Source organism: Malus sylvestris, chromosome 2 (genome assembly GCF_916048215.2).
Source record: "Malus sylvestris chromosome 2, drMalSylv7.2, whole genome shotgun sequence".
NCBI lineage: Eukaryota > Viridiplantae > Streptophyta > Magnoliopsida > Rosales > Rosaceae > Malus > Malus sylvestris.
The window spans coordinates 11,955,983-11,973,687 of record NC_062261.1 but is presented as its reverse complement, the minus strand read 5'-3'; the positions used below and the strand labels follow the sequence as shown (position 1 = coordinate 11,973,687).

At 38.7% G+C, this 17,705-nt stretch overlaps 2 protein-coding genes and 1 pseudogene across 2 annotated transcripts; all 3 read right to left on the bottom strand.

Moving 5' to 3' along the window:
* Positions 1-4,113: 4,113 nt before the first annotated feature.
* Positions 4,114-7,747, bottom strand: LOC126611053 (pentatricopeptide repeat-containing protein At2g01390-like; annotated as a pseudogene).
* Positions 7,748-7,884: 137 nt separating this feature from the next.
* LOC126611062 (UPF0496 protein At2g18630-like) lies at positions 7,885-10,832 on the bottom strand. Its single transcript, XM_050279248.1, has 2 exons — positions 8,822-10,832; positions 7,885-8,385 (listed from the first exon to the last, which is right to left on the bottom strand). Exon 1 carries the CDS (start codon positions 9,956-9,958, stop codon positions 8,834-8,836), a length of 1,125 nt encoding a protein of 374 aa, XP_050135205.1. The 5' UTR covers positions 9,959-10,832; the 3' UTR covers positions 7,885-8,385; positions 8,822-8,833.
* Positions 10,833-13,666: 2,834 nt separating this feature from the next.
* Positions 13,667-15,293, bottom strand: LOC126604373 (geranylgeranyl pyrophosphate synthase, chloroplastic-like). Its single transcript, XM_050271601.1, has one exon. It carries the CDS (start codon positions 14,979-14,981, stop codon positions 13,857-13,859), a length of 1,125 nt encoding a protein of 374 aa, XP_050127558.1. The 5' UTR covers positions 14,982-15,293; the 3' UTR covers positions 13,667-13,856.
* Positions 15,294-17,705: the final 2,412 nt, after the last annotated feature.

The following is a 17,705-nucleotide window of genomic DNA, read 5'->3' as shown; positions in this document are numbered from 1 at the left end:
TTGTTTAGTAGGTGCAAAATCATCCAAGATCGAGGAGGAGAAAATTTGCATCCACAAATTTTATTGATAACAAAAAATGAAGTAATATCTAGTCAAGAGGGGATAAACCTTATCCCTTATAAACCAAAGAAAGAAAGAAAAAAACATGAAAAAGAAGGGGGATATATAAACCTTACTTCTCTAGAAACAAAAACAACAATGATACATAGAGGGGGACATAAAACTTAACCCTTCAAGAGCCAAATGTAAAGGTCTAAACCTGCAATACAAGTCGAACAACACCACAAAGTTAGGGAAAAAAAAGTGAGACAAATCTGAATATCAAGATACACATTAATTTGAGAAGCAGTAGCTAGACAACAACATAATCCAAAAACAAAGCATCATGAACCACCAATAGAGAGAAATCATATCCACATTTTGATTGATTACATCATATCCCAGTGAGGGGCTTTATATGGGGCTGGAAAAGTGGTGGATATAGCTCATTTTAGAGCTTTGAGGAATCTTTAGCGCTTTATAAAAGAATCTTTGCCAATGAGGGGCTACATCTTTCGGGCTTTATATAGGGCTATATATATTTATTTATGTAATAATTTGATTAAGCGATGATTTTTTTTTGTATTAGCTTTTCTTAAATTGATTTTTGGATGTGCTATATTAAATTTTTTTAATGAACCCTTCAACCTTAAAAGTTCAAATTGTGAAAAAGTTAGATTTCATTACTTATGAATCGTTCGTTGGATTAGATTTCCTTATCTCAATCTCATCCGTTGAAAGAAACAAACCCCCACTTTACCCTTTGAAATAATTTAATTTTCACGTATAACACAACAATTTACCTAGCACCAATTGATAAATTAGTATCAAACAATTTTGAGAAAAAAATTATTTGAAAATTTCACCCATCAATGCCCATGAACGTTAAATCAATTTGAAATTTTAATTCTTATGGAATTTAAAGCAATCATTAATTAGCCAAATTGCAAGAAAAACAAGTAAGAAAAAATAATTAAAAAATAATAAAAGGAAAGCATAAGTGTATTCGCAAGTGGAGAGAGAGTGATAGAATTTTGCTCACATAGGTTCCTACTTTTTTGTGGGACCCACTGTTTTTTGGGGCTAGATGTGGCCCGATTTTATGCTACCCAAGAAAGGAAGTTGCTAGCCCCAATAGTTGATCTAGTCCCATTTTCCGGCTCATTGGGGATGAAATTTATCACTAAGGCTAAAAATGTGGTAGCCTCATGAAGGATAAAGCCCTCGTTGAGGATGCATCACAATTAGAAGAAATAATTGTGCCTTGCTGCAAAAGCAATGATTGTGAAACCATTGGATTTTGTAATATCGGATAGCATATGTTCCCACAAAAAAAAATAAAAATTTAGTACAAATAATATTTTACACGAATCTATTCTAAGAAGAAGAGGAGACAATTTGAATTTGAAACACGGTTGCCCTAACCATGGCAGTCCACTGCGTTCCCTGACAAATTATTTTGTTCTCGAAGTTTAAGCAATGCCAGCAAAACCAATATTGCCGAAGTTTAAAGCAATGCCAGATAAAATCAATTAAGGTGGTTTGAAAATAATATGAGAGAAAATCAATTAAGGTAGTTTGGACATGTGAAACGAGACCTATAGATGTTCGTTTAGAAAGTGCAATTATGAGACAGATTGACTCAAGACGAAATGGGTAAAAGAAGACTTAGGAAGACTTGGAAATAGATTTTAAGATAAAAACAAAGAGTACGTGAAGCTAACAGAAGACTTAGCATCAAAAGTGAGCGTATTGACGTTCTATAATTCATACCGCCAACCATACTTAATGAAATAAGACTTTGTTGTTGATTCTTAACCTATTATTGATGTGCTTAAAGGCTCCAATCAATCTCCGTTGAGAATTTCCTTTATCATAATAGATGTATGTTTCTTACTCAGAACTTTTAATGTTCGAGGAATTCAACATTTTACCGAAAAGAAAAATTTGCTAGTGACGCTCTAGCAAACTATGGACATACTCTACCAAATCTTTATAGCTGGTTTCATAATTTTCCTAAGGTGGTGGTACTTAACTTGTTCGTAAGTTTTTTTTCCTCTTCTTTTTACCATAAAAAAAAAAAGTGGAGTCATTTTTATCACTCCAAATGTAACGAGTGTATGATGATAATTTTGGAATGCTAATTATAATAACCACCTACAAAAGCATAAAGAAAATGAAACTTGGAGAACTAAATTAGCAGTAGCTTTTAGCCTTTTGTAAATGAAGAAAGTTGAGGTTTCACCATGAAACCAACTAGCTTATGAGGAGTAGCCCAATTACTTATAAGCACATTGTTTAGGCCCAAAATAATAGTTTGGGCCGAGTAGAGAATCATTCTCGGCCCAGAAGGCCTTGCGGCATGGATCGTTCAGTACGTGGGCCTCCAAACCTAGGTCGGCTAGGTCAGGACGTAGGATAAGTCGAGTCCTGGTGCAATAAGGAGTCTCGGCAGGATTAATAACCTGAGAGCGAATCCGGCTCAATAAAGGACTAGGTTCACAGTCATAATGAAAGTAGGATTGGTCGAGTCAGTGTTTGATTGGGAGAAGAAGTCCTAGTCCGAATGGGGTTTTAACTCGGCCTTGGGGGAGCCGTTGCTATAAATAGAAGAGGCTGTGCATCATTCGAGGCCCCTGCAATTCAACACAAAACTGCCCTGCGCAAACTCTCTCAACAACTTGAGATTTTTCTTCTTTTTTCGCTGACACATCTTCCGTTGGCATCAACAGCACTGTGGAAGCAACCAGTGATATCTTAAGTCGGCATAGATAGCTCTGTCATCGTAGAATCAGTCGGTCTCGCAGTATCTTCCGTTGGCATCAACAGTACTGCGGCGAGGACGGTTGGTTACCTATCCAAGTCTCGGTCGAGAAGGATTTCCGGATCCTTATTGATTGAGGTCATCTCATTAGCCTCCTCAGCGAAGTGAGGTGTTACAGTATATCGAGCTCGGCGCATTGCACGCCGAGTTATTTTATGATTGGATACTCCCAAGTGGGATTTAGGGTTCGGCATTCGGACGGCCGAACCACGTTCACTATTAAAACTTATATTTGCTTTGAGTATTTGTACCCTTACACTTTGGTGTCGATTCGGCGTGAGTTTACTCTGACGAATAATATCACTGTGACTGAATCCGACGACGACGACTCGTGAACTTCGTAAGAATAGTAACCTTGTCTTCAGGTTCGAGAACCCAAGAGGCCGAGACGCGTTCCTTCCTCGGTCGCAATCACAAGACGCATGAGTCAGCCGCGCACCCAACGCAACATCAACAAATTTACTCCTCGGCCGAGCTAGGCCGACGAGTTGGCACGCCCCGCATTCACCGAAGGACGTAGTTAGCTTATATATTACTCGGCCTGCGCGCCACGTAGGCTTGGTAGTTTTTAGGGTCAACACACATATAAGGTCCCTCATTTCCCCGATGCAAGACTGATACTCTTAACATGCCCCTCATGTGTGATGAATTTTCAAACATAACATGTGGAAAACATAAAGGGGTGACATTGAGTACATGTGATCGTTGGGCTTCACACATAAGACAACCTGCTCTGATATCATGAGAAAGTTGAGACTCCACTATCAAACCAATGAATGGTATGAGGATGTAAAGGCAAGAGAGTCACACATCCGTGAAATGAACCTTGCATGTGATTATAAGTATTACGTCGTTCTCCATATTGTCAATTGATTTTATGTTGGAACCTTAACTTTCTTCATATTTTATAGCATGTTGTCCCATGTGTGAAGCCCAATACCCACACATGTTTTACATCATCCGATTTGTGTTGTCTATGTGTTAAGATATGTTCATCCCACATGAGGAGGCGTATTGAGAGTCAATCCAACATCGGGAAAAAGAGGGGACCTTACTTATGCTACAAGTAATTGAAATACTCCCTTTAAACTTTAATTCTATACTTAATTAGTTCATTTACAATGCTCTTTATAAATGGATTAGGGCAAGAGAGGAACCTTAATGCAGACAGCCAAGGGAAGAGTACTCACGAAAACCAAATATCGTTCTAATTCGTCCCGTTAATTGAAGGCAAAACTGGACCCGAAGAGTATCCGCAGAGTTGCAATTCCACTGTGCATATCATTAATCATGTCAATAAACGGATAAAAGTATGTTTAGCAAGGCCTTAAACCTTCCCCTACATACAAATCTAATTGCCCATCAAGACAACTCAAAAGTGTGTCAACCACATAACTTCCACCCCAATCTATTGAATTTGAACTTGGTAAAAAATAACAGAATATCGAGTCTTGCCCCCGCAAAAGTTTCATTGCATCCATTAATTGGATAGCTTTCTTTCTAAGCATTCGAATACACGAAACCCATGGGTGATTTCTCTTCCAGAGTCTGGATTTTCGACCAACAACTATTGCCTTAATCGTACACACAGCCATCGCGTTGACAGGAGAAGTGCTTCCTTATCTACGACATATTCTCTCTAGCAGCGACACATTGTTTTGCACAGCGAGACCAATTGGGGAATCTCGTTTGCCCAATTGGCATCAAGACACAACATCCCCAGCAAACAGAAAATCACAAATCTTTTGGTCAATCCGGACAGCATTCTGAAACTCACCATCTGCCTGCATACTCTTCTTTTCCTTCCTAAACATTTCAGCTTCATGAACTCTACTGCACTTTCGGAGACCAGTTAACAGCACATTGTATGTGCCCAAAAAGGGACAAAATCCTTTCCCTCGCATCGCTTCAAATATTTGAAGCCCTTTATCAGCACTCCCAGCAGAGAAGCCCCATTCAACGCAGTGTAAGTTGCAGTGCACTTGTGATCATAAAGCAATAAATTAAAGATTTTTGCAGCACAATGTGTCCTTCTAGCTCGCCCGAGCCTATGTATGAGAAGTGCACTTAAGTATATTCCAAGAGAACATCCAGCCCTAATCATCTCTGCAGCAATCTCCACCACTTTTAGAACTGACCTTGATCTGATCAAAGCTCCTACCAAAGCCAGATATGTATTTCTCTCAAGGATTATACCCATTTTCACACTATATTCGAAAGCCAATAAAGCACCATCAAGTCTGCAACGTCCACAATTTACCTCAATGATGGTTGAGGTGATAGCACAATGCAATTGTATATTCTTATCTCCATTTTCAGCAAGCAAGCGGTCTATGGCAACGAGATTTTCTTTTTTTCAAAAGAATCAATACAAGCCCTTCATCAATTGTCACAAAAGCATCAGCAGCGATGGTCTAAACTCACTTTCCTCCTGATTGCCAGAGCCAACTGAAAAGTGAGGATGAACTTGCCTGAGGAGGGAATCACTCTCGCCAGCAATTTTGAAAGTTCTGACTGCCTCTAGAAATACAGGGTAACGAAGGGCAAGGCGATTTTCTTTCATAAACCAAAGGACATGGTTCATTGTCCATGTGTCTCCTGCTTTGCACAATTTCTGAATTAAATATTGTAAGCCTCTTTATCAGGTTGTACTCCAGCGTCTGGCAGTTTACCGAAAATGTCAAGTGCCTCTTTGCATTTCCCTGAAACACATAACAAATTCAATAACTTTCTCGATATTTTGGGGAGGAGGGAGAGGAACATCGCAAAGATGAGTCCCTGTGCATCCCACCAAAAGTGCGTATATGCATAGAAATCATAGCATGATGAGCAGAGGGGGCGTTAGGGGTATGCAAAAGGTGCAGTGGCACAGGCCCTGGATTTTTTAGGAGCCCCAAATTTTTTGATCCTCTCTTATATTACATATGAGTATAAATTTCTAATAAAAAAAGTTTTAAGCTTAAAAGAAAAATCATCATCATTACAATTGGTTAAGCGGAGCTTAAACACATTCTTTTTTTTGACAATAAAAAACTTGTGTACTACTTTCTTTCACTTTTTTTATTAAGCAATAAAAAACTAATTTGTGTATTACTTTCTTTCACAAATACAAACGTATTTTCATATCTCTATTTCAGCTATGCTCCATTTTTTTTATAGATGAACCCAAAATCATGACTTTATTTTGGAGATTATTCAATTAGTAAGAGGGATGCTGATTTTAATTAAGTTTGGTTATTGATTGTTGAGCTTTGTATGGATATATTGTCCAACAACATTTTTTTTTTAAATAAGGAGGGCCTTTTTATTAAATTCGCACAGGGTCCCAAAATGTCAGAGACGACCCTGATGATGAGTCCATTTATGAAACTATTAATATGCAAGTTACACAAACATGATATCTTTTCTAAATACGACTATGAAAAGAAATGTAAGTTCACATCATCTTATTAAGAGGGGGGTAATGCAAGCAATCACAATGTGGAAGCAACTTCATATCATAGCACGAAAACTCTCATCTTCCTTTAACAAACACACACCGTGCGTAAACAACCAGTATAACCGTATGCACAAATTGGAAACTTTCAAGAAAAAATTATCAAACAATCACCCCATTCAGACATTACAACACATAGAGTGCAGTACATATGCGAAAGCAAATGCTACTCACCAGAACCAATTAGGTAGTCCATTAACACAGTGCAAGTACGACAAGTTGGAGAACATCCACATTGAGTCATTTCCCTGTAAACATCAGTAGCCTCCTTCACTCTGTTATCACCAAACAAAATCTTCATATAAGCAGTGTAAGAAACAATTGTGGTACTGTGGGAGGATATCCCTGAGCTTTCATCTCCTCCCAAGTCTGCACAGCCCCATCGACATCGCTGGCATTCGAAGGCCAATACATCAGAGTGTAAGTAACGGCATCGATTTTAACCCCCTTTTCCTGCATTTGCTTGAAAACATGGGACATTGATGAAACCCTCCCGGCTTCTCCGAAAATGTCCAGCATTGTCGTGTAGGTGAACTGGTCGTGCTTAAACCCTTTAAACCCAGCAACCCAGTTGAAAAAAAAAAAAAAAAAAAAGCCACGACTTTTCCATCGGAGAGTGGGTTTTGAGCACCTGGCTCACAGTGTAAGAATCCCATCTTAAGGGAAGGCTGTGCTGTTGTTCTTTAGCGGAATCCCATGTCGAATATTTGAGGATTCTGTAATGTTTGCGTCTGTTTCTCGCATGTAAGTCTTCGGGTCCAAAGGTTGTTGCTTTGGAGTGGATTTGGGATGGTTTTTTGTGTTCTTTCTGGGAATTGGATTGTTGGGTTTGTGGGGATAGATTCGGTTGAGGAAATGGATGGATTTGGTGGAAAGTTTTCGACTTTGGTGATGGCAGATGCCGGTGAAAGCTGCAAGGTGCTTCAGAAATCCATGGAGGTTACGAAAACTGCGCATAGGAGGAGTCGTTCATTAGTGTTGCGCATAGGAGGTTACGGAAACTGTTAGCGATATACAATCGCAAATGAGTTCCCCACACATTTTTTCTTTTTCCGCACTCCTTTGTTAATTCATCTTCTTTGAAAGTAAAAATGTTTTGAGTCCAATTCTAGCAATTTGTAAATTGTAATTTGTGACGGATAATAATGAAAATGATTTTTGCACACATATTTTCACTTATGCACACCCCTATCTATTCATGCCGTTTGAATATGCTTTAATTCGTTTAGTTCAATGACCAAAAATAAATAGGAAGGTACAGAGATAGAAAATAAGCGTGCGGAAATCACTTGACAAAGTCAATATTCAGTAACTTTTGCGTTAGACCACATATAACTGCATACAATGTTAACCACAATTTTTGAGTAATTACTAATATCTCATGATCCAATCCATTGAGTACAAAGCCTCAGAAAAATACTTCTAATACGTGCAATCATCTGCAAATATGTGGCTCGCCTCGTGCTCATATTTTACCTTCGGACGCTTAAACATATATCATATCAACATGTTTCGAAGATGGCAATTAAAGAAATCCGTTCTTTTTTTGAAGTTCTTAAATCAATTAATCATGTAACAGTCGAAAACTAGAGATTAATGTGTCCCCAAAAATTCCACAGATGAAGCGATATAATCAACGAAGCAAAATCATAAAACAAATTTCTGCCTATCAACAATGCATGCTTTCTCAGCTTATTGACTAATAAAACCAAGTGTAACTTCAATACCTCGCCCCTTCATCATGCAAAAACTCTTCAGCCGTTGGATTCATTAGGCCGTCCAATATATATCAGACTGAAGACGAACGATCTTTATCTCTACCTATATGATAGAGAATCAAGAAATATAACTATTCTCAAACTCATCTCATTTTGTGAATCCATATAACCATTCAAAGTACAGAAAGTGAGCTCCAAATTCCACATTCTTCTAATGCTTGCAGACATTCCAGCGACGAAATAATTTCTTGCACATACCACGCACATGGCACCTCCCTTTCACAAGCTTGCGGTGGGATCAACATCAACTACACAATGGTGAAGAAAGAAAACCACTCGTGAGAGGGCGGCACAGTGCGTGCACGCACAAACTATTAATCAGTCTTAAAAGAGATCCCTTAGTGGCCATCAAATCCAAATGTTCAGCATTTAGCAGCAAAGTAAAGTAAAATCTATCAAGTTCTAGTACGTTTTGCAATAAGAAAACAGATCAAATAGTAGGTAAGTAATCCTTTTGATTTAAGCTTTCTCTGATATTTTACACACCGATACTATAACCCTGTTTAACAACGTAACTCCTTCAACCCGAAATATATAAATAAATAAAAATATAGACTCTACCATTTGCCTTTAAGGAATGCCAAATCGAATTCATGTGATCCAAGGTGAAGAGTTAGCTTTAGAAGGGTGCATACGTTTCACTAATAGACCACCAGGAAGAGAAGGGTGATCAGAAATACATACCGAAAGGGCCTTTCATTTGTTGGGATACCCAATTATTCTCTGCGAAATCACTGTCCTTGCCTTCCTTATATCCCGGCTACACTTATCAGCATGCTGGCTTAGATTATCAATGGTTTCCACAAACACATCAAGCTTTTTCTTGATCTCATCCATCACTAGCTTCACAGCCGACCCCTCTTCTCTAATAGCAAAATCAGCATTGTGCAACAGTGACTCAATCCCAATTTCAAATTTGTCAACAAGCACCCGGATGCTATCCAGGTCCTTCATTGTGACGAACGTTCGAATCTGCATTGAGCTGATTATCTCCCTCTGCCCTTTCAGTCCTTTCTCGTAGTTATTCCAAAGAATATTACACCATTTTCCAACTGAACCTATTGGGATAGCCAATGCTCCTGCCAGGGCCGTTACAAGTGGTGGTGCAGCAATGGCAGCTGCCACTACAGAGAAAACCAATACTGAGACAAATGTAGCAACGAAAATAACATTTGACAGCCTCCTCCAAGCTTTCATTGATTTGAACTTCTTATCAAGTTTTCTCTTACGAAGTTGCAGTTTCTCAAACATGGATGCCTGGTTCTTGTAAACTGCTTGAAACAGTATAAAGAACTCGTCCGTGAAAGGATCCCCAGCCGCCTTAAACGCCCTCAATTCTTTTAAGGTTCTTGCACACCCGTTCCCATCTGCCCCAGCACCTACTTCTTCCTCAAACTGCCTAACTGCAGCTTGAATTATCAGCTGGGTATTGAGCGCACGCTTAAGACATTGCTCGAGGGAAGTACAAAAATCCAACGTTTGAAGACTGTTCTCAAAGTATTCCTCCACAAGAGAGAACATTTCTTTACTTTTCCATATATCCTTCTTGCATTCTAGAATCACCTTGACCACTTCCTGGTTCATGTCAAGCAAGCAATCGGTAACCTCCTTGAGCGAGTCAAGGGATAGGGACCGAAAATCCAACCCAGCTGAAAGCGAGTGAATGACACGGCTTGTGCGCTGCTGGAGATTGACATCAAACGATTGCAAGGCTGGATCGAGCTTACAAGCTGCCTCATAGGAGCTCAAATCGGCGCTGTCCTGGGAGATGGTAGTAGTTTCAAGGTTTTCAAGGTTTTTACTGGATTTTCCTCCCATCATTTGGGTTCAGATAATCAGAACTTCCCAACACCTAACTATGCTCGACTAGTAAAAAAAATAATTACTTTTCCTCCTAGTGCTCTCCAAGCAGCCAAATGCTCGAAATCGAATCGAATACAATCTATGAGTAAGTTGAAGAACTACAAAATTAACCACAAAGACTTGGGATTTGGCTAGATCCTAAGCAACCCAAGAGCTAAATATTTCACTAGGTAAAGCAAAAGTAAAAACCAAGATGAGATTTCTGCACAAAGTATAAAACTTAATGGATTTTTCTCACCTGAAATTCAGCTTGAATGCAAAGAAAAATATGAACTTTGTAGCTTTGCTCTCTCACTCCAAACCCCCACACCCCCCAGAAAGTTCAAGACTCCCAAACACAAGCAAAATCCAACACGACGAACCGAAGACTGAGTCTTTGCAAAGCCCACAAGTCAATGGTGCAGAATAATGCAAAGAAGTAGGTGAAATGGGAAAAAGGAAAGTGAGAGGAAATTGGGAAAGTGGCAATGGGCTAGAGCACAATTTCTCTTTCGTTAATCAGGAAGGAGTGTACCGCATACTTTAATGCCATGGTCCTACGAAGTTGAAGGAAAAGACCAAGAGGAAAAAGTGGAACCAACGCCAGGCGAATGAAGATCCTCTCCGGATCAATTTTCAGGATCTTCAAATGGTATACCTTTATCTTACATTGTGTGCAAGTTAAAATTATTTTAAATATTTTTATTTAAAATTAAATATAAATATACGATAAACAAATATAATTTAAATATCTCCTCACAAGAGTATCGGAGAAGATCACGTTCAATGCAGGCAGATAACCCTTCTTTTTGCTCTGGCCTTCTCAACCGAGTAGCTCTCACACAGTCACTTGTGAAGCAAAAGTATATTTAACCATTAATTGAATATTTGAGGATCTGTGGTGGTCAAATATTTTCTAAAATTCTAATCAACGCCATTTCGCCTTCCAATTCTGACTTTTCATTTGTATCTGAGTCTAGTTCATTGACTCCATGCGAGAAGAATTTTAGACTATGATATTTTTGTCAAATAATATAATATTATCTACAGGCCGTTTGGATCAAACTCCCTTTGTTATGGTGAATTTGTTTGATGTAAATATTCAAACAATTTTGGGTATGATTGGAGAAAATCATTGATTTTTTTATTTGTTTTTTAGAGTTTTAATGAAAAGGGCTTGGGCCAACAAATATTTAACCAAAAATCATTTTAAAATGTTATTTAACCAAAATGGCTCAAAGTTTAATAAAAAATCATCCAAAACTATTGTCCACGGGTCAAACTTACAAGCTCAACCCGCTACAAATTTACACTTCCGTAAATACCCCTAAATGATTCGATATTATCCTAACTCTTCACCAACCTCAACCTAGCACGAAACCACCATAATAACTCTCTGTCTTCCTATCAAATCGAATTCCCCAATTTCAAAAACAACCAAATCAAAGTTGAAACATGAAGCATTCATCGGAACAAAGCTGCCGAAACAAGTTTAAAAAAATTTAATGGCAGAAACCGGCAAAAAAGTGTCTGGAAAAAAAAATAACCAAAACATAAAACTATTTCTAGACAACCCAAAACATAATACTGTTTCTGGAAAAAAAAAATCAGATACAGTGCTTGTTTTGTCTGTGCACAAACAAACATTGTATTTGGAAAGAAAATAACCAAAATCCAAAAAACAGCGACTTAAATTCCAGAAACATTGACTTAAATTTCAGAACCAATAACTTAGATTCCAGAAACAGTCTATGTTGTAACCTTTGACTATTTCTTTTCTTTCATGCATTGGTTGATTATATTTAAGAAACATTGTGCTTATTTTGCTTTGAATCCAAAAACAGTGAATTTCACTATTTATTTTTTAGCTTACATTTAAGAAACAGTGTGTCTATTTCATTTGGATCCAGAAACAGTTTATTTTTACAATCCAAAAACAGTGACCCGTCGTTATTATTGAATAGCATGCAGATCTCAAAATTATTTTATGGAGAAACAAACGATGAACTCCATTGACGAAGAAAAATTGAAAAACAATACCTCGAATACACTATGAATAATAACGACAATCACATTTCAACGAAATAATACAAAATATAAATTAAATAGCATGAGGATCTATATTTTTGTTTCAAAGAAAAAGAATAAGGTTTGCAAAACAACGATGAACTCCATTAACGAAGAAAATCTGGAACTCAACCTAAAAAAGTTAGGGGTAAAATCGACAAATCATAATTTATTATAGTTGGATCATTTTTAGTTGGACTACTTTGATATGGGCCTTGTACTAATCATTACACAAAACTTATAAATGATAATTTTTAAGATTTTTTCTTTTTTACGCGCCTGACGCAAAAATATATATAAAGTAACTGATGTGAAATAAACTCAGGAGCTCACATGGGCAATCCCTACCTGATTGCTTGGTCTGATTTTGTTGGGCCATGTGTGGCCCAACTAATTGGGCTATGGTAGAGGGGGGATTTTTGGGTTTTACAATATTCAATGCCCAATTGCTCGGGCAATTGTGATTGGGATGAACTTGCTCTAATAGAAAAGAAAAAAAAAACATATTTAAAAACATACTACAAAGCAACTTAATGCCAAGTTACCAACACGCTAAACATCCATATTGGTAAAAGTTGTAGGTTTTATCTATTTATATGAATCCAATAGGTAAGATTTATGAGTACTCTACACGTTATAATACAAGTAAATGAAATAATATATTTTTTCATGTCTCACCATTTATTTTTGACACAAAATTGTCAGATGTATTTAGCTCCATTTTTAGTGAGATTAATTAATCTCAACCGCATATTCTAATGAGTTAAAATCTTAACCGTTCACTAAATGTGCAAAAGAGAACCATCACTTCACTCCTAATCTGAAACCCTACTCTCTACCACATCCTAAATTCCAGGTTGGCACGGGCCTAGCCAGGTCCACTTAAGGGTGGCACGGCCGGGCCAGGTCCACATTTAGAGCAACCATACATGACCTGTTTGAAAATGAAACAAGGTGGGGTTGGACCGATCATGATATTCTCAAAAAAGACCCGAACCTAACCCGATCCGTTTGAAACTGGCCGGTCCCTACGGGTCCAAGTTTTTGTTTTTCAATTTTAGTATTTTACAAAAGTGATTTCTACAAGCTGTATAGTTGCCAAAAATCCGAATCACAATTAACATAACTCTGAAAGATACAACAGGACCAACCTCCTGTTCATTGTTATAATCTCCACTGCATCTTCCACCACAAAATAACCATCCGTAACTACACATACAAAATTTCAACCGATTTCTGCAAATCCTTAACTTAGAAGATTGAAGAATTGGCATTCGTACTCAATTGAACTCAATGCAGAGAGTTAAGGGGTTAGAACATTTCCTTAATTTGGGAGGAGATGAGATGATGGTGAACTGGTGGCCGATTTCGATTTGCAGGCGTTGGCCTTTAGACGATGGTGGTGTTCGACAATCTCTACGGCAGTGATGGGGTGGTCGTTATCGGAAGGTTTGGCCGTTTGGGAGGAGACGATGGTGATGGTGGTCGCAAGTCGGGAGACGAAGACAAAGTGATGTCCACGACGTCTGCGTCCCGGTTCGAACCATCCCCTCTCAGAAGTTAGATAAATTGTGTAGACTATCTTATCGATTTGTAAAAAGGAAATTAAAGGCATGCGAATAGCTAAACACATTAATTTCACATAAATCAAATGTAAAGACACGGACTGAACAAGGAGAAGAAAAAATGTGTATATTTGACCCAACTCTGTGTCGACTCTTATCCAGTTCTCCAACACAAACATGCGCATCAGACATTCTAAATTCCCACGAACAAACATTAAATTCTACGGTACAACAAAGGGGTGTCTTTAGTTTTGCCTGTAAGCAATGTAGTTCGCCAGAGCAATCAAAGGGGCAGCCTTTTCGGGATCGAAACCGGCGAGTTGTTCCTTGGCGTCTTTGTTCAGTTTCTCTGCAAACTCTCTCGACTTCTCGATCCCCAACAGCTTCGGATAAGTCACCTTATCCGCCACCAAGTCCTTCCCTGCCGTCTTCCCCAATTCCTGGGAAGATTTGGTCACGTCGAGGATGTCATCGACGACCTGAAACAACAATCCAATGTACCGAGCGAAAGTCCTCAGCTTTTCGATTTCGGAATCCGACCCACCTCCCAGAATCGACCCCAGAACCACCGAGCACTCCAGCAGCGCCGCCGTCTTGTGGAGGTGGATGAATTCAAGCTGTTCGAGTCCCACATCGGACAACCCCTCTGAGTCTATATCCACCACTTGCCCGGCCACGAGTCCCTCGGACCCAATTGACTTGGCCAATTCCCCGACTGCCCTGATGATTCGGGCCGGCGACACGCCGACGGTAGACAGGGAGATGTGCTCGAATGCGAAGGCCAAGAGAGCGTCGCCGGCCAAGACCGCGACGTCCTCGCCGAACACCTTATGGTTGGTGGGTTTTCCGCGGCGGAGGTCGTCGTTGTCCATACATGGCAAGTCGTCGTGGATCAGCGACATGGTATGGATCATCTCGACGGCGCAGGCCGCCGGCATGGCCATGGATTCCGACCCACCAACGAGCTCGCACGCGGCGAGGCAGAGGACTGGTCGGACCCGCTTGCCGCCGGCCAGAAGCGAATACCGCATCGCCTCGTGGATCGTAATCGGGTCACGGAGGGAGACGGCGGCGTCCAAGGCCTGGTTGACGGATTCCGCCCTCTGGAGCATGTAGGACTTGAAATTGAAGGTGGGTTTCCGGGACTCTTCGTCGAATTCCTCTGTGAGGGTCTCTTGCTTGGTGAGGACGGCGGAGACGGCGAAAGGGGAGGTGGGTCGACGGCGGTGTGGGGCGGCGGAGGATATGGGTATGGTGGTTTTGAGGGGGTGGAGGAGGTGGAAGGATTGGGAGGATCTGGATCTGCCTGCTTGATTCAACATTGAGCAGGTCTGGAATTGGACCCATGAGCTCAGATTCATGCAGCTCATTTTTTCTTGAAATTCTTTGAAATTCTATCGAATTTGCTCAAAGATTGTTGCTTTTGCTCTGAAATTGCAGTAATGCGGGGATGAATTTACAGTGTTATATGGGGAACTTGGTGAGTCACGAGGGGTCCAAATAAGGTCATTGACACATTGCAATATGCAAGCTCACATCCCCATTTTGGAATTCTAGAGAGAGAAAATGAAAAGAGTAACAGTTTAGAGAGAGAAAGTATGTGAGTGAGAGTGAGAAGGGAGGGAGGGGAGGTGGTGAGAGCAATACGAGTACAGAGAACCAACCAACCAATAGACTAGAGGAGGACAAGGTGTCAAGGAGATAGGATTTTGGGTTGGGTGGAATTCCTAGGCTGCATGCCAATTCGAATGTTTTTTGTTTTTTTTTATTCTTTCTAAAGCGGTATTCTAAATTACTCTAATTCTACGAGTGTCATTCGAATTCAGTTTAAAGAGTGTGGACACAATATTTTGATCAACTAGTTACTATCTGACACCACGAAGCAAATTTTACATGCAACCAAGATCGACTCCATAGGAGAAATTCACATGCAACTCTATCAATGTGTTGGTTGTTTGAATTTACTCACATGACATACGTGGTTGGTTTGAAATACACTACCTTGTCATCAGAGTTACGGAAAGAAGAATTCAAAAAACGGAAGAAAACATACACACTGCTACGACACCCTATTAATTACAAAATTGACATCTTATTAGTCACGCCTCTTTTACATGTTGAATTTTCTGTGCGTTTCCACGTACTAAACAACGTAGAATTGGAATCGTATTTATCATTTATCTAATTATAACAGATTCTTTGAATTTTGAACACCCAAAAGAAAGGGAAAATAAATTAATCAATTTTTTGAATTTGTACAAAATTTAAATGGCCAGAACTTACAAAATGGGTCCGTTTAGCGTTTGCTGCTGACGAACGGGCACGGAGAAGGACCCAACTTCTCTGCTCTTTCGGTTCATATTCTCATTCTTTCCTATTTTGTGCGATGATATTTAAGCCACGTTAATATTTTATATTTTTTTTTATAGAGATAATAAGATAAAAAGTAATAATGATATAAAATATTGACATGAATTAACCGTAATCGCACAAATAAAATGAGATAAAAGTGTATAAAAAGAGGGCAGAGAAACCAGATCCCACGGAGAATTCACAAGCATTAAGTTGTTTGGTTTTACTTGTTTCCCGGCCGCTTTTGGCTTTTAGCTTGTTTTAGTTTTGACTCAAAAGCTTGTTGGCAAATCAAATCAAATCAAAATATTTTTATTTTACTAGCAGAAATTATCAAAGAGCCCAAGATTTAAAGAGAAAAGGGGACAGCCAACTAAACTGACTCAGACGTGCAACTTCTCCAATTATAATAAAGTACGGGTTCATTCGGTAGATTAGATAAGATTCGGCCATTAAGATACATTAGAGGTGGATTGTCTGTCCTCCTATTTTCATACACTTTTTATCCTCTTTTGTTTTATGTGGCCACGGTTAAATCACGTCAATACTTTATATTCATATTACTTTTTGTTTTATTATTTTTATAAAAAAATCAATATAAAATATTGAAGTGCCTTAATCGTGACCACACAAACAGAAGAGGATACGAAGAGTATGAAAATAGGAGGGCAGACAATCCACTTCCAGATATAATTGGATTGATAGAGACTTGTAACTTATGTACAAGGATATATTAGATAACACATTCTATTGTAGACTCATAATCCATCATATCTAGTCATATTTATCTTATATTTGACACAACAAATAACGAACTGTACTCAAATCCATTTTAATTGATTACAACCTATCTCATCTAGCCATCAAATATTGCCTATGAGATTTGATGTTTTTTTCGTCCTTAAATCGGTGATTATCTGTCAGCTACCTTAACATCTTCTGTCCCTCGAGACCAACAAGGGGCAGTACAAAAATATTCACTTGGGGTTGTTGTCCATTGTTATGCCCTGTGGAAGAACCCTTAAGTTTTCATTGTATTTACACAAAGTGGGAATTGATAAAACAGAGATTCGAACATAAAATCTTGGATGCAAAATAAATATATTAAGTTTTAACTACTTGAAGTACAAGCATTGAAGGATTTGTTGTTCTTGTTTAAATTCAGTTTGTGTAATTTTTGCAGTACTTTGTTTGTAAACTTTTACCTTCTAAAAGTTACTTAAATCCAATCTCCAAGACTCCGAAGTGTCCCATGTTACATTGAGAGGGGCCGTTGCATCCCATTGTCATCTTCAAAGAAGAGAGCTAAGGGTATAAAAATTAAAAAATAGCTTGATTTTTCAAAAAATTCATTTTCAACCAATGACTAGGCTATAATTCTATGACACCCACCAGACCATTATTTGGCCAAATAAGCATCAGTCTGCCCAAATGTAACCATCCTCCTAACCTTTTTTTGGGCAGAGCTCCTTAATTGCAATTATTGATTCAAATTCAACGGCTAAATCTGAAAACATCTAGAGTTAATTTAATTAAATTAACTAATAAATTTAAAATATAAACTTTAAAAAAACTAATAAATTATTGAGGAGGCTATGCTTATCCCCTTCAGTTGGAGATGGTATATGAGTATGGTCTGACACTGATTATTTAAAATTTAATTTTTGTAAGGCTATAATTTTGGACTTGGCTATGTTTAACTCTTTCAATTGGAGATTGTCTTAGCACTTTCCTAGTTTCTT

Bases quoted from the DNA above. Each gene is read 5' to 3' on its own strand.
- LOC126611062 (XM_050279248.1), bottom strand. From the start codon at position 9,958: ATGATGGGAGGAAAATCCAGTAAAAACCTTGAAAACCTTGAAACTACT.
- LOC126604373 (XM_050271601.1), bottom strand. From the start codon at position 14,981: ATGAGCTGCATGAATCTGAGCTCATGGGTCCAATTCCAGACCTGCTCA.